The 25,179-nt window shown below is 47.5% G+C and overlaps 1 protein-coding gene across 1 annotated transcript in view; it reads right to left on the reverse strand.

Annotated features, from left to right (window-relative positions):
- Window positions 1-2,519: 2,519 nt before the first annotated feature.
- Window positions 2,520-25,179, reverse strand: part of RBM6 (RNA binding motif protein 6) — a 131,777-nt gene continuing 109,117 nt past the window's right edge. Inside the window, exons 10-22 of the mRNA XM_054033806.1 lie at window positions 19,840-20,088; window positions 17,371-17,531; window positions 16,329-16,426; window positions 15,491-15,533; window positions 13,974-14,034; window positions 12,904-12,995; window positions 11,525-11,668; window positions 9,858-9,947; window positions 8,802-9,065; window positions 7,685-7,759; window positions 5,974-6,071; window positions 4,362-4,491; window positions 2,520-2,782 (exon numbers count right to left, since the gene is read on the reverse strand). Of these exons, the coding sequence (XP_053889781.1) occupies window positions 2,657-2,782; window positions 4,362-4,491; window positions 5,974-6,071; window positions 7,685-7,759; window positions 8,802-9,065; window positions 9,858-9,947; window positions 11,525-11,668; window positions 12,904-12,995; window positions 13,974-14,034; window positions 15,491-15,533; window positions 16,329-16,426; window positions 17,371-17,531; window positions 19,840-20,088 (1,631 nt within the window). The 3' untranslated portion in view covers window positions 2,520-2,656. The remainder of the gene's footprint in view (window positions 2,783-4,361; window positions 4,492-5,973; window positions 6,072-7,684; window positions 7,760-8,801; window positions 9,066-9,857; window positions 9,948-11,524; window positions 11,669-12,903; window positions 12,996-13,973; window positions 14,035-15,490; window positions 15,534-16,328; window positions 16,427-17,370; window positions 17,532-19,839; window positions 20,089-25,179) is intronic.

Genomic DNA, 25,179 nt, shown 5'->3' on the forward strand with positions numbered 1-25,179 from the left:
GATTCTGGGACTCCATGGTCACCTCTGCCAATGAGCTCTGCATGGTCACCTGTGCTGATCAGCTTGCCACGCTGGCCAAACAGGAAATGAAATTCAAAAATTCACAGGGCTTTTCCTGTCTACCAGGCCAGTGCATCTGAGTTGAGAGTGCTGTCCAGAGTGGTCACAATGGAGCACTCTGGGATAGCTCCCGGAGGTCAATACTATCGAATTGTGTCCACACTACCCCAAATTCGACCCAGCGATGTCGATTTCAGCACTAATCCCCTCATCAGGGAGGAGTACAGAAATCGATTTTAAGAGCCCTTTATGTCGACAAAAATGACTTCGTCATGTGGATGGGTGCAGGGTTAAATCGATCTAACGCTGCTAAATTTGACCTAAACTCATAGTGTAGACTAGGGCTTGGTCTCTAACTTAACAAATAGCTTGAACTAAACTAAAGGGAAACTATATGAGACATTGCAACCCATAATGCTTTATAGAAATATGCTTATGAGTGTAAATATGACATAACTGGAATATGTTTTATGCTAGATATGACATGTAACATATGATATCTCTGCAAAAGTTATGATCTACTGAATATATTCATCCTATTTGTATGCATGTATCACTTTTGTATTCAAAGTTATGAATATTGGCTGTGTACTTGTTTGATTTTAAGTAGCCTCAGTGAAGCATTTGGTCAGCTTCTTGAGAAAAAAATATTCTCAGTAAGTGCCCAATCAAGAAACACTTAAGCTGACAATGAACTTTGAAGGACACCAATCCACATCTGAGCTTTCCTGGGAATGTGGCATCGGCCTGTAAAGTGCTGAGTCATGCATGGACATGTGACTTGCCTATGTGACTCCAAAACTCCATCTTGGAGCTGGATTCTGCATTGGAGAGGAGAGGGGTTTCCACCCACAAGAGGGAGACTATATATGCCCCTGGGAAAACCCCTCCATTTGGTCCTCAGCTGGCTCAAGAGATAGCCTCTCCACCCCTAAGGATACCTGAAAGAAACTGGAACAAAGGACAGTAACTGCAGGGGTGCGAGTGACTGCTGGACTCAGACTAGAAGGAGGCTAGTCTGTAAAAGAGGCTTATTGGAACATCTCTGAGGGTGAGATTTACCTGTATTTAGTTTTTTTTTACTGTATTAGGCTTAGACTTGCATGTTTTATTTTATTTTGCTTGGCAATTCACTTTGTTCTGTCTGTTATTACTTGGAACCACTTAAATCCTACTTTTTATATTTAATAAAATCATTTTTTTACTTATTAATTAACCCAGAGTAAGTATTAATACCTGGGGGGTGGGGAGGGCGCAAATTGCTGTGCATAACTATCAGTGTTATAGAGGCCGAACAATTTAGAGTTTACCCTGTATAAGCTTTATACAGGGTAAAATGGATTTATTTGGGATTTGGAACCCATTGGGTGCTGGATATCTGAGTGCTGGAGACTGGAGCACTTCTTAAGCTGTTTTCAGGTAAGCCTGCAGCTTGTGGGGGATGTGGTTTAGACTTGTATCTGTGTTTGCAGCAGGCAAGCGTGTCTGGCTCGAACAAGGCAAGGTACTGAGGTCCCAAGCTGACAGGGAAAACAGGCTCAGAGGTAGTCCCAGCACATCAGGTGGCAGTTCCAAAGGGGTTTCTGTGATTCAACCCGTCACACTATATACAGTAATATTTGCAAGAGGCAAAAGAGTTTGTGTGTGGTCACAAACAATGTCAGAGCCCTCCAACACCTGGGGCTGGTTACACACTCCCAGAGTTGTGATGTGGGCAGGGCTGGCAGTGGAAGGCTGAGCAGCCCTTCCCAGCCTGACACCAAGGACAGGAACGGGCAGCTCACAGCCGTTGGACATGCCCAAGACCAGGAACTTATAAGACTCAGGGGTATTGGACATGTAGGCTGTCAGTAATTCGGGGCAGGGACTGTCGTTTGGTCTGTGTTTGTACAGTGCCCTGGCACAGTGGGGTCCTGGCCCAGAACTGGCTCCTAGGTGGTATGATACAAATAAGTAATAATAATATATGGCTAACAAGACTATCCAGTTAGAACAGTTACTGCTAACCAATGATTCCTGGAAGGGAGATAACCTCATGCTTCAGGGCTTGAGCTAATCTCCAACAGGGGTTCAGATGAGACTCATACCAGCTGTGGCGTTTCTCACACCTTCCTCAAGTGTCTGGTGCTGGCCCACAGAGGCAGGACGCTGGGCTCAATGGATCTTGGCTCTGCTCCACTCTGGCAAGTCCTGTGTTTCTAAGAGGAAAGGAAACTTGCTGCAGGAGAGTGACTCTGCGTCTGCAGAGCTGGCGAAAAATCACGTGTGCAACATTCTGGAAGCATCACTGAGACCGAGGAAGCCCATCTCTGCCACTCTAGTCCTGCCCCAGTCACTCAAAGGGCAGCATGAGCCCCAGGAGAGATGAGGAGTCATCGGCTGGAGAAGTCTTGGGAAGGTTCTAAAGTGAGGTTTGTTTTTAAAGCAGAGACTTTGGGGGAGGAGATAAGGAAACAGCACTGACAAATTTTCCATTTTATTTAAAAAAATTCTAGCAGCAAAACCAATAACAATTTGAAAATGAAGAGAGACACTGTGACACAGAAAGAGAGAGAGAGAGAGAGAGAGAGTTGGGTTTTGTGGGATTCCACTTCATTCATTCAAGTTCCTTATAGCGGGCAAACATAACTCTCCTGACAGCGTCCCGGTACGTTTCATTGGACTGCCTTTTGCTGGGCTTCCCTTGGGTTACTAAGCCAGCTCCCTTCTTCTGACCTTCTGCCTGAAAACAATACAGACAGCTTGTTTTAGCAATTCTTTGTGTTCTCTTCATCAGCACAGGCTGCCAGGGAGATTGCTTTGGCTTTATTTGACAGCTGTGCTAATGACCTGGAAAAGGGGTTACATGGTGCACTAATATGCCGAGATGATATTGGGAGGAGTTGCTGATGCTGCCGTGGACAAAGAAAGCGAGACAGCAAACAATCTAGGAAAACAGACTCCAAAGCATGGTCAGTCAATGGGGAGGGAGCAATCCAGGAAACAGCGATGCTCAGAGCACCAGGATGGGTGGGAGAGGACAAGAGCCAGTGGCAGCATATTATACAGCCAGTAATGGAGGCAATCAAAACCAATTTGGTTTGAGGAGGACATTGAGCAAAGGAAAAGAGGCTGAATCTCAGATCCCACAAGGAACAATCTCTCTCATTAACCTGTCTGATCACAACTCTCAGTTGCTCTCCCGTCACATGGGATTCCCATAGGCTCTCCTAGCTTGCTCTGAATTCTGACCTTGTGAACAATCAGTGTCATAGAGCCAGTGAGTGTATTATGCAATACTGCCTGCCTAGAGTGTCCCAACTAGAGCAACACACAGCGTGGGAGTTGTGTTTACTTTTAAATGCTAGTTATTTGGATGCCGAGGGTTTGATCAATTCAACCAAGGGATCCAAGTCTCCAGAGGCTGAATGAAGCACAAGGCCCTGTATTAACATGAAATGGGAGGAGAGGACCTTACATCTTTGTGGCTTCTCCTTGAGAGCTTGACAGGATTGTCATGAGCTGAGGAATCTTGTTTGCAGGTCAGTCTCCCAGGGCTAATCTGAGCTGGCTTTTCTACAGTGCCCATCCCATCAGCTGCAGGGGTCTCCCGGTCAGGGCAGAGTGAGCACCTGAGGACATTTTCTGACCATGTTTGAACCAGAGAGGGAATGGTGTGTTTGCTGCCTGGGATAATGAGTGTTCAAGCACACACGTTACATTCCGAGCCTCAGGTGATCTGCTTTGAATTATACACTGGATCGGAACATGCAAAATTCACACTGCGTGCTATGTTGTGGAGTTAAATGCATCCTCCATTCAGGGTACAGAAACAATACCATGTGACATATGTAACCAACATTACACATATTTCACATATAGCAGCCAGCTAGTCACATGCTAGTCTCATAAGGCAAAATATTTAAGTGAAATCTCCACATTATTTCAAACAAATGCAATTTGAGACTGCTTGAACTGCAAGGGGTAAAATTAAATGACTACATTGTTCATTATGACAAACTCCCTTCACTGTACTTGTCAAGCAGCACTGGCACATGTGATTGGGCTCAAGGCAGGTGAACCGGTGTGAAATTTCAGGGCCTGTGCTATACAGGTCAGACCAAAGGATGTAATGGTTTCATTGGCTTTGAACGGTACAAATCTGTGAATAGGGGCTATTTCCCTCTTCCAGAAGCTGTGCATGGTTCTGATCTCACCAGGCGGATCCCCTACCCCCCACATTTCTTTCAGATGGGCATGGGAAATGCTACCAAATTCAGGATTGTACTATCTGATTTTGAAGGGAAAGGAAAGCGTTTCACCTCTACTGGCGACATCATATCCTGCTGCTGCCGTCCCAGTCCTGAGCCTTCCTTCCAGCCCATAGCCTGCAACATGCGGCTTCCTTTGTTATTACTATCGATTCTTGCTTTACTCGCAGGATTATGGTCACTGCAAAAAGAAAACAACTATAGGTATCCATACACATCGCTTTATTCTATTTTCCAACGTGGTACCAGGGATTTTCAACACAAAATTGATTGCACCTTGGATAACATCAAGGGCTTTTTGCATAGATGCACCCATATTGCATGCATGAAACATGCTGTTTAAGGCTTGTTTTGGGTTCACTATGGTGCATTATGCATGCATAATTCAGGCACATTTTGGAAAACGTAGCTCCTGAAGTTCAATTTCAAGGTGACTTGCAGGGGAGTGGGAGGGGAAATGGGTGCGAATCCTTAACAATATATTCTTTAAGATACTCAAAGGCGGCCTGAAAAGTTTTATGTACACACGCATGTATGTACAGGGTTTGGGTTTTATATATAAACTTTGGAAATACCAGGAATGGGAAGTCCCTCCTGTCTTGCTGGAGCTTTCCTTTTGAACACTGAGCTAGAAGGAATTGGGATCACACTCTCAGATTTGAGCTGAAGGGGTAAAGGTGTCCAATTTTTAACAAGGGGGGCTTTTCTTTCAACTGTTCTCACTGATCGTTAGCAAAAAACAAACAGCTTTCAACAGTCTGAACAACAAACACTTCCCCTTTCAGTCAGGTTCCATTTTTTAGGTATCTATGCTACCACACACACAGTAAGTTCTCCAGTCATCTAATCTCTTCCAGGAAAAATGGAGAAAACAACGACCTGACTTTCTGATCCACAAAACGCACAGGGAAAAGCCTCCTTCCAAACCTTCATATATCAGAAAGAAACAAGGAGCACAAACCCATTTCTTCTCTTTGCAGGTCACTTTTAAGCCAGCCTAGAACACCTAAGGCTTTTATTCTGCCTAGGATGCCTTGGCACCTGCAGACAAACCATGGCGCTGTGCCCCAGGCACAGGCAGTGCTCTCTTTGTTCAGCTACTCTGACAGAGAAGGAAAAATGCCAAGTGTGTCTGTCTTAGCTGGAGCAGATGAAAACATGGCCCTGCTCCTCCTCCTCCTGCAGCCTGTTCTGCTCCCTTCTCTCTCTGTGGTTCCAAACTACAGACAGGAGAACAAGGAGAGAACCAGTTGGAATGATACCCCCGAGGAGCCTGGGCAGGGACACTCACCTGCCCCAGATACCTGGCTCTCAACTTCCTAGGAACAGGGTAGCCAGGCTCCTCCCTTTGCCAGCAAGGATCTGGTCCCAGCTTTAAATCCCACCCCCCCTTCCTCTGCCAGCACATGTTGCTCATTTCAAAGGGCCCTACTGTACATTTGGCAACGAGGCCATTGAAAGGTCAGAGAATTCATGAAAGGCTAAAACTCCATGTTGCTTTACACAGAGAATGCAGCCAGCTGTCCAACCCTTCACCCCCTCCTCCATCTGCCCTGCTGGCCTTATCTCCTCCAGCTACACACAATGTGCCAGTCTGGCGCACCCAGCCGCTGACAGCACCAGCAGTTCTGAGGAGTCCTGGATGCCCTGAAGCAGCTGTTACCTCTCAGAATCCCAGGCCTCCTTCAGTCGTTTTCTCTCTGGTGAGTCCAGGCGCTGAAATCTCTCTCTCCGGTCATTTCCCTTGTCTTTAATCTTCCCCTTTACAGTGGGCAGAAGAGAGTTAGCATTAGTAGAGAAGCTATGACTGAGTCACAGCCCTGCCTGCAGCTCCATGGGGAGCAGCAGTCTAGATAATTGACGTGCTCTCCATCACTGTAAGACCCAATTGCCTCCAAGTATTTGTAAAGACACAAAAGAGTCATCTCCTCTGCCTCCTTCCTCTTCCAGCCTGCGGGGAGGAGCCTGGTTAGTGAGCAGGGCGGTATGTTTGGGGAGCGAGGGAGATTGCAGAACACAACTTTTCCTCAATAAGTCATTGCCCTTCATTCTGAGGGCAGTCAGGCCCCAGAACCGCTTTTGTGGCAGTGAGTTCCACAGTCTTGGTCCGGTCCTGTGGAAATTCAGTTTCCCACACTCACAAACATCCCTCTGTCAGGGAGGGAGAAAGGCTCTCAGGTAGCTGGGACCAACCCCAGGGAAGATTTTGTATATTAGACGAGAGAACAGGCACAAAGAGGGAACTGGGAGACACTCACCAGTGGGTTAGAGCAGCACACTGAATGTGGCCCAACAAAGCAAATAGATGGGACTGTCCCTCTGGGATTCCAGGGAGCAGCTGGAACTGTCTGATACTCTATGTCAGCAGCTGAAGAGCCGCTTTCTTGGCCTGACTGACTGACTGCTGGATACACAGGAGGCTTTTATAGCCCTGTGTTTGGCACCATTCCACGGGGCCTTCATCACAGTGTCACAACATTGCTCCCAACAAGTCCAGCATCCAGCCCACTTGGGATCAGACCAGTGCTTATGCTGTAGCTGACACTGGGTGGGGAAGGAGGAATATGGACATCAGCCACCCCTCCAGCATTGCAGACACCAAACTCCTGCTGCTCCCCACGCTCTGCAGGGTGGGTGCCGGCCCCTGCTTCACAGACTGGAATGCTCCAGCTCGCATGAGCACAGGGGCAGCCCACAGGGAGCCCTGCAAGGCACAGAGTGCTGGTGAAACAAGAACCACTTACATCCAGGTGGGCTGATGAAAAATCAAAGCAACCGAAATCACTGATTTCAAGCCTTGATGTAACCCGTTGATTTTAATCATGCTTTGCATCTGTACTTCACTTATTGCCCTAAAGAGAGGCTGATTCTCATTGGTCGGAAACCACTAAAACATGTTGATTTGCAAGTAAACAGCTTTTCCACTAAATGTGGTGCTACTTTTCGCTAACCAGGAAGATACCCAATATTTACATGCTTTTATTTAAGCCACTTGACAGCTGCGCTAATTTTGCATACAAGTCAGGGTACCTTGAACATCCCACACAAGCATAACACCAGCTCCAGTTGGAACCTCCTCCTTTTGCAAGGACAGCACCACACCAAGATCATACCTAGTGCCATTTGAGAGGAAGAGCAGATTCAGGCTGTTATCTGGCTGACATACTCATCTCTAAGGTCATACCTTTGCACCAAGGGCCACAGCATAAGACTCCCTAGACTGCACGTGGTTCGTAGGCTGAACTCTACAACGTGTGCATGGTGGGGGCAAGCGAACACTAGGGGATGGCTGTGGGCTAGCGCAGGATCCTGCTTCGGTAGGGTGACAGATGTACCATGCTGAGTTAAAGCCTCCCACCCCCACTTGCACACACCTCTCGCTCTCTCCTCTCCAGATATGCCAGCTCTTGCTTGGATCGTTTAATCTTCCTGTGGATCTCTAGGTTTTGCTGGAAGGAGGAAAGCAGAAGTCTCTGTCAGTAGAGAAAGCAAACAGCTGGAATCATGGATTGAGTCTAGATGATTTGATCTTTGATTTTGTGCCCAAAAAAACTTAACATTTGACCTCCTGCCTGACCTGCGTGCGTTAGGCCATAACCTCCGATGCCGCCCAGCATTGCTGCTTTCGCAACTCATTTAATACCCATGGACTGGCGCCTGCCCTTGGACAGTCAGAAGTCCTTCCTTTCTCTTCCCAGACAAGCTGTAGAGCACGGAATCACCGTCACTGCTTCGTAGCCTTTTGTGTTCCGGAGAGTGTGTGAATTTGGTACTCACTGAAGTGAGCTGGCTGAACCTGTGCAGAACACAGGCAGGTACTGTCCTCACTTCTGTCTCTGCAACTCTGCCTGCATCCCTCTCCGTGCTCCCCCCCTCGCCCCCCCCGAAATGTCTCGCTGTGTGTAGAAAATAGTGTCTATAGATTCAGGTAGTAAGTGCTAGTTTGTACGCAGCACTCTCAGAAGTACCCAGCCAGGAATCCACATCACCCAACAGCTGACTCCCTTCATCCACCCCATCAGAGAACTAGCAGGTAGCACATCCCAGGACAGGCATGCTCAGCCTTATCCCTTTAGCGCCCTTCCTGCTGAGGCAGGTTAACCAATAACCACCCTACAGCACAGATGACTTCCTATAGCTCATCTCCACACTAAGTCCCAGGTGTAAAGGCACACGGCTCTCCCCAGAAACCCATGCGGGAGAATGCTCCTTTTAACTTCCCCCTTCCCAGTACAGAACCTGGCTTGGGGAGGTTGTTTATGCCTGCTGGGTTCTGCAGCCCGTAATACCAAACTTTAGCTAGTTACAGAGCATCCATACACGTTGTCCACACACAAAGGCTCTGAACAGAGAGGCTTCGCGGGCTACTGAGCCAGGATCCAATCAGTTCCACCCACACAACTCCTTCCCCTTCCCTCATAAATCATAGGCTAAGTCAACTGCAGCCCCGAAGAGTGGGACCAGCTGGGGCCCCCATAGGCCTTCCATTACCTTGTGCAAGTTGGAGAGTTGCTGATGCTTGATCAGCACTTCCTTATTGGGAAACTGCCTCCTGCAGAGTAAACAGGCCAGCTTATTCCAGTCAGTTAGCTTGTCCTCGTCACTGTCAGCCTTCCTGGGCTGCTCCTCCCGCTGCGCAGGTGGATGGGGAGGCTGTGGCCGCTGCAACTGCACTTCCTCTTCCTCCTCCTCCTCGTTGTCGCTGTCTCCTCCGTACTCGCCTAGGAGCCCTATCAGAGGGTTCACCACCTTGGGCTGCAGACAGAGCAGCAGAGGATAATGCCACTTTGCAACCCCAAGTCTGTTCCGCCCTGCCAGGTCCTCATGTAATATCCCCCGCCTCTGTCTCTGCCTGATGGAGAAGTGGATGGCATTTCAGCAGCTTGGGCACCACATGGAAGGAAGCTAGCAGCTAAGTAGTCAAATGTCCCCTGTATTCCCAAGATGGGGTGCCTGGCCATTAGCCACCCAGCCATGTATTTAAGCACGGGGATTGCCTCTCCAAGTCAGGAGGGACTGGGCATGGGGGGTGCAGCAGGATGTCTCTTTCCTGTATGCCAGTTGCAGTGTCACTCTCCCTGGATTTCCCAAGACCTTAAAAAGGGTGAGATTACTGCGTGTTACCTACAGACCTCTCTGGTCCACGAATCTTGTGCAAAACAAGTTCTGAGTTAAAAAAACAAAAAACCCTCTGCAGTTCTCTCAACGTTCCCTTCTCTGGCTGATGAGCACCAGAAGCAAGAGTACCCCAAAGCCAGGGTGTAAATCAAGGGGGAGATAAGGAGATGCCAGGTGCAGAGACAGTGGCCTCCAACCCCACTCCATCAGAAGTCTGCATAAAGTTAAACAGCATTGGGAGCAGGGGCTAAGGCTTTGGGGTCTAGGTGCAAATGGAGGGACCCCCAGCTGCATTCCTCTGCACTCCATACCCTGCAGCAATGGGGTTTGTGCTAGGAAAGCCAACAGAGGATCAGGTCAAGGTTCTGTCTAGTTTAATTTTTCTCCACTAACAAGCCAAACAGCAACACATGCTACAGAGCGTCTTACCGGGGCTGAGCTCTCTTCCTTCTTCACTGTGGGAGGCAATGGTTTTTTAAAGACGTCTTCCACAGGGGGCTTCTCCTCTAAAAATTCATTCTGAAACATCCAAGATTGGGAGTTAAACCTGCAGTGTCCTGGACAGCAAAGTGAGAGTGCCCAAAGAGCGGCTGGGAACTCACTTAGCGAGCATCCCTGACAGACAGTCAGAGGAAGGACAGAAGGGTTTAATGTTGCAAACACATCTTCTCTGGGCTCAGCAGAGGCTGTGTGTGTCCTAGAGGTAATGTCCTTGCAGTCTGGTGCAGCAGCAGCAGTTCTCCATGAACCCCCTCCCTCCCCACCAGTTTGTTGAGCACTTTCTGCTGGACCAGTCCATTGCAATACTGACAGCAGCTGCCAGGGAGGCTGCGTGTCCCTGCTACAGGCAGGCTGGGATCTGGGGGCATGACAAGAGTAGGATTACCCATTCAGACACCTCTAATCCCAGAGGACTATGCACCCTCCTGTACTGAACTCGAAGTGAGGGAAGATGCTGAGTCGCCCACTGTGCTCGTCAGCAACAGAGCTGCGTAATCTGCCTTCAGAGTGTTCCCTGTTCAGGGAGCAGCTCTCCCCCACAGGTGCACTACAGCACGGTAAGGACAGGAGAGGAAGCGAGCGGTTTCTGGCTGCACTCATGTCAAAACCCCCATGCCCATCAGTCCCCCTCTTGCTGGCATTTTGTTACAGCAACTCCCAGAGACCGCAGTCAGGATCAAACCCTGTGTGCTCAGTGCTGTGCCAAACACGGCCTGCCTACGTACATTTCCCTGAGGTGGATCACAGCTGTCAGCTGGTTCTATACCACAGCTCCCCTCTGGGCACAGAGGTTATTAACTGTTGGTGTTGCAATAGCACTTGGGGGCCCCAGTCCAGACTCAGGGCCCCACTGTGCTAGGTACTATACAGAACAGTAAAAAAGGATGTCTGCCCCAAACAGCTTACAATCTAAGCTCTGCCTGAAGCAGCTGAAGCGTTGGTCCCCTCCTCCCTCCAGCCCAGGACTGCTGCCTGGCTCTCCTGTCCATGTATGGTTTGGGGGTATGGGTTGATTGCTCAGGGCATGCGATTGGGCAGAAGGTGAAGATGCATTTGCTGGCATGTTGTCTTTATGTACCATGGGGCTTTTGGTGGCAGTTCTGTTACGATGCCCAGGTGCCTTCAGCATTAGGGGCCTACAAGTTACAAAAGATTCCTAGACTCCAGAGCCTGCAGGGACCATTGTGCTCATCTAGTCTGACCTCCTGGAGAACACAGGCCAGAGAACACCCCACAATCCTTCCTGGAGCAGAGCTTTTAGAGAAACAGCCAGTCTTAGTTAAAAATGGTTAGGGATGGAGAATCCACGACAGCTCTGGGTAAACTGTCCCAATGGTGAATGACTCTCCCGTTAAACACATACGCCTTATTTCCAGTCTGAATTTGTCTAGTTTCGACTTCCCACCCTATGGCTGCCATCTAGCCATAAAGAATGGGAAGGTGGTCGTGACTCCCAGGTGGAGAACCCACACTCCGCAGTGACTCTTCTTCTCTTTCACTGTCCCTGCTCTCCCTCCTAGACCTTCAGCTCCTTCTTCACAGCTCAGCTGCCGGGCCTTAGACACTGGACCATTCTGATCACAGAGACAATTTACCTTCGCTGAAGTACTTCTGCCTCTCTCCTTTCTGTCCCTGCCGGATAGCTCCTTCCTTTCACTTGTCTTTTCATGGCTCCCATGCCTCTTTCCCCGGCCGTTCGTAGGGGCCGATGCTGCTTCTCGGCCCACTGTGACTTGTTTCTGAAATGGAGTGTGTGCAAGAGAGTTAGCAAAGAGCAAACGCTTGGGTCCCAGTATTAGACTGATGATATGGAGAGAGCAAAGGAAAGAGATTGCAAGGGCAAAGGGACTGAAGGAGACAGTGGAAGAATGAGACAGTGGGAGTGGCACGGTGGACTTGGCTGGAGGGGGGGTGAGGGGGAGGAGTCTATGGCACAGTAACCCTGGGCACAGCCACAGGACACTTATGGCTACCGTCCGTGGGGAAACAGCCCCCCATGGGGTTGGGAAGACCTGCTCTGGATAGCGCTCTCTCAGCAGGGCTGTAGCTAGCACTCTAGGCTCTGGACACAACAATGGCTCAGCCATACAGCCAGAAGACGGAGTGAGCGAGAAGACCAGAGATAAAGCTTGGTTTTCACCATCACATAATGGTGGCAGTCATGTGCTTTCAGTCTCCGGTGAGGTCACAGGCAGAGTGCCCTTCCTGGACATGTCTGCTGAACAAAGCAGGGACACAGACCTCTGAGGTGGGACTCTAGGGGACAGGGAAGAGCATAGGGTGGAGCAAAGCACCCTTTAGGGCAGTGATACTCCAACTGAGGCTCAGGAGCCTGCAAGCAGCTCTTTAACATGTCTCCTGCAACTCTTTGCAGCACATGATATTAAAACACTGTGATTTCATTATTAACCAATCTAAGTTATTAACCAATCCGAATGCTTTTACTATGTTATTAGCCAATTACAGTTAATAAAATAATACTTGGTCAGTCATTTTGCTGCAAGAATTAGATAGATTGGATTAAAAACTAAATATTTCCCCCATCATACTGTTTAAGTATAACTATATAATACTATAGTAAATGAAACAATGAGTTCACACGACTGTGGCCCTTTTGGGTAATGTCAATTACTAATTTGGCTCCTGAACACCTGAGGTCTGAGTATCACTGCTTTAGTGAGTTAACTGAACCAACGTGAATCCAATCAGTTCCAAATCTCTCCTCCCATTAAGTCAGTCCTGTAGACTCTACTGGGAAGGCAGAGCTTCTTGAACTTTCGGGGCACTAAGCAGGGGACAGGACCTGGAAATAAAGCCCAATCTGTATTCCCATATCCCAGACCTCCTTCAACTGCACCATCCGACTCCAAAGGGGAAAGTGGCACCAACGCTGTGAAATGTGCTCCTTAGAGGAGAGTTCACACAACCTGCTATAAAACCAGCTAGGTGTATATTCCCCTGCCCACCCACTCACCTGTGTCTTGGGGTCGTAGTATAACCCAGCTATAGGGTCATAGTAGTTCCCAGTCTCAGGATCATAGATGAAAGTGGACACATCTGATGGAGCTGAATGGGAAGACAGAAGAGCCAACATCAGATTCGCCCTAGGAGAAACTTTTACAAAAATACAGGTGTGCGCAAATATTGAGCTGGGGGAAAGACGACCAGCCCTGGAGATGGAAGCCGTCTCTCCACAGAGCATATACAGTGCAAGCTTCCCCACACTGCTCTGCCAATATCTTTCACTCCTCTAAGGCCGAGAAGATAAATTTGTTTTCATGACCCATCCAGCCCCGACTCTGGTGATGCCAGTTAATGCAATGCAGGCATTTTCCAACTGGCGCCTGGACTGAGACCACCAGCTGATTTCATTTAAAGGGACACAGCCAAGTTGAAATCAGTTTCAAAATAATGGTCAGTTTCAAAATAATGACTTAAAAGTGGTTTGATAACCTGTCTCTGCCCCTACTTGACAAGGTGTGTGCCTCTACAATAAAAGCTACTCAGAAACAGGAGGGGAAACACTGATCCTACAGGGCACCCATGAAACGGGCTGCACACAAAGTGCTGTCAAAGGCCTCAGGCAGGCACATCAAGGCATATGAAGAATGTTTTTTCTCTCTAATCACCATCAGTTTACAGTGATCTGAGATGTTACAAGTAATGACAGTCAATGCCACACAAGTGCAATTTTTTACATGCTATTTGTACAACCCTCCCATACAATTCCTGTAACTAAGAGAGATCAGGGGAAAATATTTCTCTATTTTTTACACTGGTTGATTGACTGTGTACAATCAGTTGGTTTCCCCTGGTTGTGTGGGTCTTTTACACACAGCAAGGGGGAGAGAAAAAACATAATAAAACAGGACAATGTGATTGTAAACCCGACAAAACTGGTAGGGGAACTGAGAGGCGAGAGTAGGACCAGAGCCTACTTTCAGCTCTTAAAAAATTGATTGATTTCAAGTTGGCAGTGCTCCTTTAGCCACCTATAAAGAAGAAAAGAATCCACGGTAAAAGCAAGGTAGAGTTTAGCCTTACACTGCGCTCGGCTGTGTCTCTGCGATTCGGCACCTCTCCTGTCCCGCATGCCCCTTTTGCCCTGGAACAAGAGAGCTGTTTAGACACAGGTCACAAAAGGAGACTATCTAGCAAGCACTCCTCTCTCACATGGGCTCCAAGAATGCAGGGTGACATGCCTTCAGCCACTTCAAATGGAGGAAGAGTCGACATCACTTTTCCTCTAATAAGGGGACAAATGTACTCTCTCGGGGCCTGATCCAAAGCCCACTGAAGTCAAGAGAAAGACCCATTTACTTCAGTAGGTTTTGAACAGGGTCCCAGTTCAACAGTGGTCTCCAACCTGTGCTGTACAGAGAGAACTTCCCACATCCCATCCTCCCAATGCTGTACAGAAGAGATCCTGCCCCCACCTTGGATTGTCTGTAGCTGTTTTTTTAAAAGGCTCTTATGGGTAAGTACTTTTCTGAAGTTATGGCAGATAATGAGACAAGTATTGATTAATAGACATGCACCAAGATTAACTCTGTGAAAGCATTTCAGAGTACAGACAACAGCAGCAAGTTCAGCAAACTTTGTCCTTAGACAGGAAATTGGCTAAGCAGAACAATACAAAAGCTACAGAGTTTCTGTTGTGTGAACTGTAGACTAGTAAAGAAGATAGTTGCATTAGTCAGACTAGATGATCACAACGGTCCCTTCCAGCCATGGACTCTACAAGGAAGGAAAGAGTTAACATGATTACAATCTTTCTGGGAGGCGGTTTCTTGCAGTACACTCAGTTCACCTTACACATTAGGTGCTTTGAAATCCGCCCCCAAACCACTTACATTTATAGCATGTTTGCTTACAGCTTACAAATCACTTTATACGTCTCTGATGATCCAACACACCTGTTTGTGCCAGTCCACTAGATTACTGTTCTGTACCTTTCTTTATCTCTCTTCTGGATATTACATTTGAAACCAGTTGCCCATGAAGGTACTTGTCCTCCAACGTAGAATGAATGTATTTTGCCTTTGACAGGCTTTTTCTTTGCTAATGTCAGAAGCTACGTTTAGCTTTGCGGAGTATTGTGGGATATATACATCTCTTGACAAGAGTGGGCCAAGTGGACAGAATTATGGGAAAGCCATAATATAATATAGTATGCCCTATGCCCAATATGTGAGTACTGGCTAAGCCAGACTATTCGATCCCTTCAAGTCTCTGCCCTGAACCCCCTCTGCCCTAGGTACTGAAGGTCCAAGCAGAGTGTTATAGACTGAACGGTGCATGTTACAATGCCTAAGAGTTAGGAGCAGAGCAGTTTTGCCCTTGGCTGAGTGTTCTGCCTTCAACCCAGGGAGTTTTTGGCAGTTCAAAGGAAGCGGTCTGGCAAAGGAAAGCCCAGTCCCCCTGCTGGCCACCAGCAGCCCAATCTCCCCTTCAGCGTGAGTGTCATCATAGCCAACAGCACAGATGATGACAATCACAACTAGCCCCTTTTGCTAGCTACAGGTAAGTCACTCCAAGATGCAGCACTGGCGCAGACCTACCGGGTTGTAGTAGAGTTTGTTGGCCTGCTCCCCGTAGTCATTTCTAGTGAGAGAGAAACAGAATTTCCTAATTAAAACTAGGTTAGCTTCATGTTTGAGACCCTTGCCCTAGGAAATGCCAAAGCCCCATCTCCTAGCCCCTAGGAAACGGGAATTGGTCAGTGGACACCAACTTTAAAGGCCACTTGATTAGGACAGTAGTTCTCAACCAGGGGTATGCGTACACATAGGTCTTCCAGTGGGTACAATCAACTCATCTAGATATTTGCCCAGTTTTACAACAGGCTACAGAAAAAGCACTAGTGAAGTCAGTACAAACTAAAATTTCATGCAAATGACTTATTTATACTGCTCTACATACTATACACTGAAATGTAAGTACAATATACTCCAGCTTGATTTATTTTATTTTTATATGATAAAAATAAGTAAGCAATTTTTCAGTAATAATGTGCTGACACACTTTTTTACGCCTGATTTTGTAAGCAAGTATTTTTAAGTGAGGTGAAAGTTGGGGTATGAAAGACAAATCAGTCTCCTGAAAGGGGAACAGTAGTCTGGAAAGGCTGAGAACCATTGGACTAGGAGGTTAAGCCCATACAGCCAAAATACTCTTGCCATTTGTTTTTCAGACACCCAAGTCACCTTGTCAAACTTGGATGACTAAAGTTAGCCTCTTAAACCTCTGGGAAGGTACCTAATTACCTATCCAGGCACCTGTGCACTATTTGGGTGCTTAAGCTTTAGGCATCCAAATATGATAACGTGATCCTAACTGGACAGACCAAGGTACCACAGCCCAGTACATCGGATAGCGTTGCCGCTCATCTTCTCTCACCGTCTCTTTCCTGTGGCTAGATTCACAATCACGGTGTGCCCATCAATGCAGATTGGGGGATCCAGGTTCTGCAGAACCTTCACCAACTGCACTGCTTCCTGGGGAAAGAAGAGACAAGCTTGCATTCTTCAGAAGGAAACAGAAGCCCACTTCCAAAATCCAGCCATGATGGAAAGAACTCTGAAGTGACTGGGGCTATTCTGGGTGAGATATTTGATGCTGAACCCTCAATACAGGTCACCCACCACACCGTGTAACAGGCTCCAGAGGTGACTGGATATGAACCAGGTCTTATAGTTTGATTACTGAATTCAGTAAATCCATATCCACTAGGGTCTATGAGCTGCTAGGGAGAGTTTTGCTGTGCTAGAGGACTCGACCCAGACCCACCAGGGAGGGAGCCCTCCGAAGGATGGTTTGAGCTGTGCAGCTAGCAGCAGGTTGGAGTACTGCCCTGGGACAATAAACATTACAAGAGCCCCGTCTCTTTTAAACATGTTTCAAAGACTCTTGGGATGTGAGAAAGGGGGAAGTGCATATTTGGGCTCCCTGCCCATCCTCCAGCCCCTTCACCAGCCAGGGAGGAACCTCGCCTGGATCTTGCTTTCCCTGCCACTAGCCTCTGTGCAAGGCAAGGCCAATAAGGAGAGAGTATTGGAAACGGTTCTGCCCGAGGACAAAGGCAGATCCCTATAGTTGGTTGATATGTGAAAGTTTGCATCTCCTAGAGCTACTGATGCAAGAAATTCACCCAGCTTAACGGTATCTATGATGGACTAAAGCGTGGATGGTTTGTACTGGAGAGCAGAAGGAGAGACGAAGAGCCGTCAGCCATTCCCCACACCTAGGACTAGGGACTCGGCTAGACAGACCTAAGTGGGACTAGGGCACGCTGTGGCTGGCCTGAGACACTGTTGCTTCCACTAACAAGACAAGCCTTTCCAAGGTAACTGTAGTGTGAACTTGGATGTCTACGATAGGACTATTGTTTTCTCTTGCTCTTTCTCTGCACAGACACTGGGGAAGGGTCAGGGCCACTTACAGCGTGCGAATCCAGTTCCACAAAGCCATAGTTGTCACTCCTCTGGCTAGCCCTTTTCTTGATGATGCTCACGCTGGAAGTGGAGAGACGAACAAACGGTGCCAACAACCCTACGATCACTTCCGGAGGGGTGAAGCGAGGAATACGCTTCAGCATAATCGCTGCGGCAGCCCAGGCAGGGGGGAGGGAGAGAAGAAAAGACCGAGAACATTGCATGAAGCCAGCCTCTTACCACCACAGTGATGGCAAAATGAAAATAAACTTGTCTGAATGCTTCGGATGCAGCTGCTTACATAGCGGCTGCTCACTTCTTCCCCCAGGTGTAGCTTTGAAGACCCAATCTCCTCCCATTGTCTGTGCCCCTACTATCTCCAGGCCCTGTAGAAATCTGGGTCTGCCCCTCCTGATTTTGGAATCACGCACAAATGCAATCACTGCTTAATTCCTGCCAGTGAGCCCCTGGCAAAGACAGACAAGAAGTGGCCAGGGCAGAAGGAGTTGAGGTCTGAACTGGTCACTGGACCCCCAAGAGGAGACCTGAGCCAGGCTATGACTAGCAGGAAGCCTCCCTGTTTGAGGACACAGACACTTTGCCATCAGGACAGAAGCTGCTTCATGAAGACGTCACTAGTAGCATGTTCTGGTGGTAACAGCTGTGCTGCCTCTGCTGCAGGCTCCATCCCCTGGGATCATGTGTGTGGTGCGAGAGGAGACCCTCCTCCAGCAGCTGTGCACCTCTCTGCCCTCCAAGGACCAGAGAGAGGGTGTGACATTATTGACATGAACTGTGACCGTAGAGATCATTGTTGCAACCAAGGGCCTGTAGTGGCACCAAACCTTGTATAAAGGGAGGTCACGCAGGGTGTCCATGAAAAGGTTATGATTTCCTGGTTATGATTATGCTATCTGTATGCATGTATCATTTTTGTATTTAAAGTTATAAGTATTGGCTTTATACTGTATTTCAAACTTGTGATATGCTTCTGGGTGACACCCCAGACAATTTGGTGTCAGCACTGCATAGTCTGCTTGATGGCCCATTAAGGACCATCAGCTATACAACTGACCCATTGAGAGAAGGCAGATACACCTTGTGACTCAGCAAGGCATGCAGGGACATGCCTATGAACAGAACTCTCAGGTTTTTCCATGCCATGTGGAACAAAGGAAGCACAGGCTGCATGGCAAGAGATTATAAAAGGCAGCTGCATCTCCTCCATCTTGTCTTCAATCCTGGTTCTTACCTCTGGAGGAACTTTGCTACAAATTAAAGCTCTGAACAAAGGACTGAATGACCCACCCAAGATGTGGATGTATTCCAGAGACTTAATTTAAACCTGCAGTTTATTCCATCACTGCTGCAAGCCTGAACCAAGAACTTTGCCATTACTGTATATAATTGATTCCATTTAACCTATTTTAGCTCTCATCTATATTTCTTTCTTTTTATGAATAAATCTTTAGATTTTAGATTCTAAAGGATTGGCAACAGCGTGATTTGTGGGTATATTGATCTGACTGGTATATTGACCTGGGCCTGGGGCTTGGTCCTTTGGGATCGCGAGACCCTTTTTTCTTTTACTGGGGTATTGGTTTTCATAACTATTCATCCCCATAAGAAGTGGCTGCTGGTGGTGATACTGGGAAACTGGAACGTCTGAGGGAATTGCTTGTATGACTTCTGGTTAGCCAGTGGGGTGAAACCAAAGTCCTCTCTGTTTGGCTGGTTTGGTGTGCCTTAGTAATAAAAGACACCCAGCTTTGGGCTGTGACTGCCCTGCTCTAAGCAATTTGTCCTGAATTGATACTCTCAGTTGTGTCCTGCCAGAGACCGCATCATTATAGAGGGTCCCTGGGAGGGTGGGTGCAGAGGGGGGAGAGCAAGAAGCAAAGCAGGCCCTGACCTGCTAGGCTCTTCACAGACCCTGTGAGAAACGAACTAGCCCAGCTGGCTGCCTCCAATCTCCCACCTCCCACCCTGAGCAAATCGGGCTTCCTGGCAAATCGCTCTCTGTGCTCCTCAGAACAGAGGGGGAGAGAGGAACAGGACCCTAGAGCCACCCCAGCAGCACGGACCATCTTGGGGCAGCAGATCTGGAGCACAGCACAGAGGCAGGGCTGAGACCACCAAATTAATGGTATGGGGTAGTTTAATTTTCTCAAGGGCAGTTTGGGCAGGGACCACTCTCTTTCCCCAAATACCCTCTGAGAAACCCAAGCAGGGCCTCCCTCCCCAAATCCACCAGTACCTGAGCAATCCAGGCAGAGACACCCCCCCACCCCCTCAACTACCCCTGCCTGCAATAGATCATGAAGCTTACTGAATTCACACTGAGGAAGTATACTTCAGACAGGTGTCATAGGGAAAAGCCATTGCATTCTGTCAGCGACAGCCCAACCAAATCCAAAATCCAAATCCGGGTGCTCTGCACTTCAGCCCTTTTTCTGAAAGCCTGAGACTCAACTTACTTTTACTCTCACCCTCCTGAGGTGCGGTCTGTTCAGCCTCCCTCCTGGCAGCAGGCTCCTGGCTCTCCTTCCAGGGAGGGTACCTTTTCTCCTGCGAAGGCCATCGCTCTCTGCCTTCCTCTCTCTTCCGAGGCTCGGGTTCCTGGGGCTGGCTCTGCTGTGGAGGAGCCGCGTGCTGGGGAGGCTGTTTCTGAGGCTTCGGGTGTCCTGATAGCTCTTGCTCGGGTTTTTCAAGCTTGGCTTCTGTTACTGGAGAAAAGAAATGGAATTAACCCATTTTCAGCGTCCCCCTCTAGCACACACTACAAACCTTGTATTTTCTCCCAACTGCCTGCAGTGGACTGGCAAACAGACTCTGCTGTCCTTTGATTAGCCACATTTCTGAACGTTTAGCAGGAACACGAAAGCTTCCTGGACTTCAACAGACAAGACATTAAAGCTCACGTCATCACATCCTGCTCCAACAAGGAGCTCATAACACTGGTCTACAATTTGAGAAGTCGTCTGCTTCAGAGATAAAATGTGCTATTTATTATGTATTTTGATGTGCTGAATTCAAATATGACAATTAAAACAACTGATTGGCTACTGTTTCTAAGATATTTAAGTTTTTACATTTTATGTCTATGTATATTGTGTAGATAGTAGATTTTTAATCATAAATTGTAAACCTAGGTCTTTTCATGTGTTTATGGTTGCTTTACATGAGAATATTTCACCTGTCCTGTTTATGCAACACTTTAAAAATCAGCAAAAGGGTTATATAAATAAAATTTATTATGAAACAAAAAGCAAAAAACTATTATGTACATAGTTTAGTCCTATTCAGTGTCTACTCAGCGCTTCTTGGCTTGTCTCGTGTATTCATTAAATGGAGCATCTCTTGTCACTGTCCAGCAATAGTCTGCAAGCATTAATGGGCTCCATTTGCCCTGATAGCGTTTCTCCATTGTTGAAATGTCCTGGTGAAATCGCTCGTTGTGCTCGTCGCTCACTGGTCCGCAGTTCGGTGGAAAAACATCTAGATGAGAGTGCAAAAAATGTATCTTTAGTGACATGTTGCAACCAAGGCTTTTGTATGCCTTGAGGAGGTTTTCCACCAACAACCTGTAGTTGTCTGCCTTGTTGTTTCTGAGAAAATGTATTGCCACTAACTGGAAGGCTTTCCATGCTGTCTTTTCCCTGCCACGCAGTGCATGGTCAAATGCATCATCTCGAAGAAGTTCACGAATATGGGGACCAACAAAGACACCTTCCTTTATCTTAGCTTCACTTAACCTTGGAAATTTTCCATGGAGGTACTTGAAAGCTGCTTGTGTTTTGTCAATGGCCTTGACAAAGTTCTTCATCAGACCCAGCTTGATGTGTAAGGGTGGTAACAAAATCTTCCTTGATTCAACAAGGAACACTTTTCCTCCCAGGCTCCAATGACTGTCGGAGTGGCCAATCTTTCTTGATGTAGTGGGAATCTCTTGCATGACTAACCCATTCGCAGAGAAAACAGCAGTACTTTGTGTATCCAGTCTGCGGACCAAGCAAGAGAGCAACAACCTTCAAATCGCCACAAAGCTGCCACTGATGTTGGTCATAGTTTATGCACCTCAAAAGTTGTTTCATGTTGTCATAGGTTTCCTTCATATGGACTGCACGACCAACTGGAATTGATGGCAAAACATTGCCATTATGCAGTAAAACAGCTTTAAGACTTGTCTTCGATGAATCAATGAACAGTCTCCACTCATCTGGATCGTGAACGATGTTGAGGGCTGCCATCACACCATCGATGTTGTTGCAGGCTACAAGATCACCTTCCATGAAGAAGAATGGGACAAGATCCTTTTGACGGTCACAGAACATGGAAACCCTAACATCACCTGCCAGGAGATTCCACTGCTGTAGTCTGGAGCCCAACAGCTCTGCCTTACTGTTGGGTAGTTCCAAATCCCTGACAAAGTCATTCAGTTCACCTTGTGTTATGAGGTGTGGATCAGAAGAGGAGGATGGGAGAAAATGTAGGTCCTGTGACATTGATGGTTCAGGACCAGAAGTTTCATCCTCTTCCTCTTCCTCGTCTGACTCAAGTGAGAATGATTCTGGTGCATCAGGAACCAGCAGTCCTTCTCCGTGGGGTACTGGGCGTATAGCTGATGGAATGTTTGGATAATACACAGTCCACTTTTTCTTCTTTGACACACCTTTCCCAACTGGAGGCACCATGCAGAAGTAACAATTGCTGGTATGATCTGTTGGCTCTCTCCAAATCATTGGCACTGCAAAAGGCATAGATTTCCTTTTCCTGTTCAACCACTGGCAAAGATCTGTTGCACAAGTGTTGCAGCAGATGTGTGGGGCCCACCTCTTGTCCTGATCTCCAATTTTGCAGCCAAAATAAAGGTGATAGGCTCTCTTAACCATAGTGGTTATACTGCGCTTTTGTGATGCAAAAGTCACTTCACCACAAACATAGCAGAAGTTATCTGCACTGTTCACACAAGTACGAGGCATCTCTCCTCACTTTGGCTAAACAGAAATTTATCGCTTTGCAAAATCAAACACTGACAAATAAGAGAGCACGACACTGATTTCTAGAGCCGATTATAGGGCAATTTGTTCAGCAGAGTGATGTAAGCTTCGTTATGATTGCATCATCCATGACTTCTAGGAATAACATGATGCAATTCATATCATGTATGATGCAATACCAGCTTCAGATTGCATCATTCATTGTTTTGCCTGAAAAGCAAGTACTGTCCAAACCCAGTCATAGATTTATTCATAGATCCAGTCAAAGATGTATTTTAGTCATTTCTGGTTTAAATTGAGATCCCTTCCCTTTATAACTCACTTATCCTCCGCCATTCCCAAGTCAAGGGTCGTATATACTGACCCAATAGCATATCTTGAAAACTAGAGCCAATCAACAATTTTAAGCATTATTTTCGTTCTCAGTGACCCAGAATTAGTAAAGTTTGACTACATTTATTTCAGAAGCATTTTGGCTGTAGAGCAGTGTTATCTGTACAATGGAATCCCAAATGGGTTTGGAGGCTACCTCCCGGATCCGGCACAGGATCAAGCCCACCCCTTACACTAATCACCCGAGCCTTTTATCTAGTCTATACTTGAACACCTGTAGCCAGGAACTGTTAGTGATTGGTCACTGATTCTCCGACCTCGGTGTTCCAGAACAGCTGCGCGTTAATGGACATGTATAACTACAGCACTGACGGGCAATGTAGTGAGATTAATTACGAATTTTATGGGGTGGCTATCCATCCCAGATGAGGAATAAGCCCCCCCCCCTCCCCTCAAAACCCTCCTTTTGATTTGACTTTTAACATTTCTTGTACTAATTAATATTTCAGACTTGCCTCCCCTCCCCCTTAGGCTGGATCATGTCCCCTCCTGCTGCCACCCTTACCTCCATCCTAGCAGCTACTCAGGCTGCCCAGACAGGAGCGAAGGAGATGCATCAGGCCCTGGCCATATTCTCTGCTAACACCTGTACTGCTTACTTGATAAGATCACGGTCTCACACCTTCCTCCCCTCCCACATTGCATTTCGTTCACAGGGACAAGTGCACCCAAGATATACATTAAATGAGCTAGGGATGTCAAGATCACCCAGACTAGCCAGTCTGAATGCCATGCAAACCATGTCGGAGTGGTGCGAGACCTGTGGAATTTTCTATCTCCTGAATTTGGGCTGATCATGTTACAAGTTGTAGAATCAAGTCCACAGTGGACAGGGATGAACTGTCTGGTTCCCGGGATACAGACTAATGTCCGGAGAGTATGATCTTCAGTACCTGGATTTAGGCCAATGTCGCTCCGAGGTACTGGAGGGATTGGAGATACTGAGTACATAACTGTGCTTTGGATCCATGTCCTTCCAGGCCAGAGAAGAGTTGATGGAGATTGCTTACATCTCCTCCTTTGGAAGGTCAGGGTCTTAGCTTCAATAAAGGAAGATCTTGTGCCACCAGCCATCCCTCAAAAGAGACTCTTGGTGCTGACAACCCAACCAACTATCAAATCTCCTGTTCTTGGCGAACATTAATGGGAAGGCTGTGGAAGACAACTCTCAGAGTGCATGGTCACTTCACATCTTTGACTTGTGTCAGTCTGGGGCCAGCCCTGCATGCAGCACCGACTGCTTTACAAACAGATCTGTCCGCTGCCTTCAACACTGGGGATTGTGAAGAGTTGCTGACTTGCCAGCAAACCCTGGCAGGAAGCAAGGGGGCTGCCCCTCAGGGGTTTTGTCCCTCTCTCTCTGAGACCCTCTCTGGTTTCTGCTGTGTGTGGTTCCACAGCGCTCTGTCTCGTTCAGGGTGTACAAGGGGCTCTTAGCAAGGCTAAGCAACAGACATTGAGGATCAACTCCTCACAATCAACAGAACTGAAGACAGTTGATGTGGGCTAGCTGGCTGAAGCTCAGTCCAGACAAACCTAAAGTGAGGCTGGCAGGATGGGGAAAACAACCATCTCGTGTGAAGGGAATATCTGCCACCTTACTGAAGATGGATCCTCAGTGATTTTAACCTCAAGCAATTAAAATCAGGGCTATGGCTGGACCCCAGCTGCTGCTATATCATTTAGTGTCAGTGACAAGGAAGGCTTTTATCAAGCTGTGTCTAACCAAGAAGCTGCAAAGATTTCTTTCAGATGTGGCTCTTGCTCCCATGATCAATGCTTTCGTCATCTCAATATCAAACTACTGTAATGCGCTCCTCACAAGGTTAAACCTTAACCTGGAAATTCAAACTAATTCAAAAAGTGGCAGCTCGCTTTGTAAGTGGAATCTCTCACCAGGGCACATGACACTGGTACTCCGTAGTTTGCACTGGCTGGCTACTGATTTCTGAGTGGCGTTTAAGGTGTTTTGAGCTATAAATTCCTACATGGTTTGGGACCTCCACACTTGAGAGATCACCTCTTTATTTGTGCCTCACTGCCTCAGCTGAGGTTGGCAGAGGAGCTAGAGTTGGCATCCCCTAGGTTGAACTTTAGAGCCCATTCAATAGCATTACCTCCGCATATTAGACTTGCTGGATGCATCCCCTGGGACTGCTAAGCTCTGAGAGCCCTCCAGACTGCACCAAACATCGTTACAAATGCACTCTGCAAATCCAAGCACATTAGTCCTTCTACTAAACCCCAGACTTCTCTTACAGGGGAACTCGGAGGAGGTAGGGGGTGGGATGGGATGGGAAGTGAGAATGTGCAGAGAACCCCCGTATTCATGATAAATAACCTTTTTCTATTCCAAGGCAGCCTCTGCATAGGCCCACTGGTGGGACTCTAGTGAGCAATACATACCCCAGGAAGATGGGCTGA

Source organism: Malaclemys terrapin, chromosome 7 (genome assembly GCF_027887155.1).
Source record: "Malaclemys terrapin pileata isolate rMalTer1 chromosome 7, rMalTer1.hap1, whole genome shotgun sequence".
NCBI lineage: Eukaryota > Metazoa > Chordata > Testudines > Emydidae > Malaclemys > Malaclemys terrapin.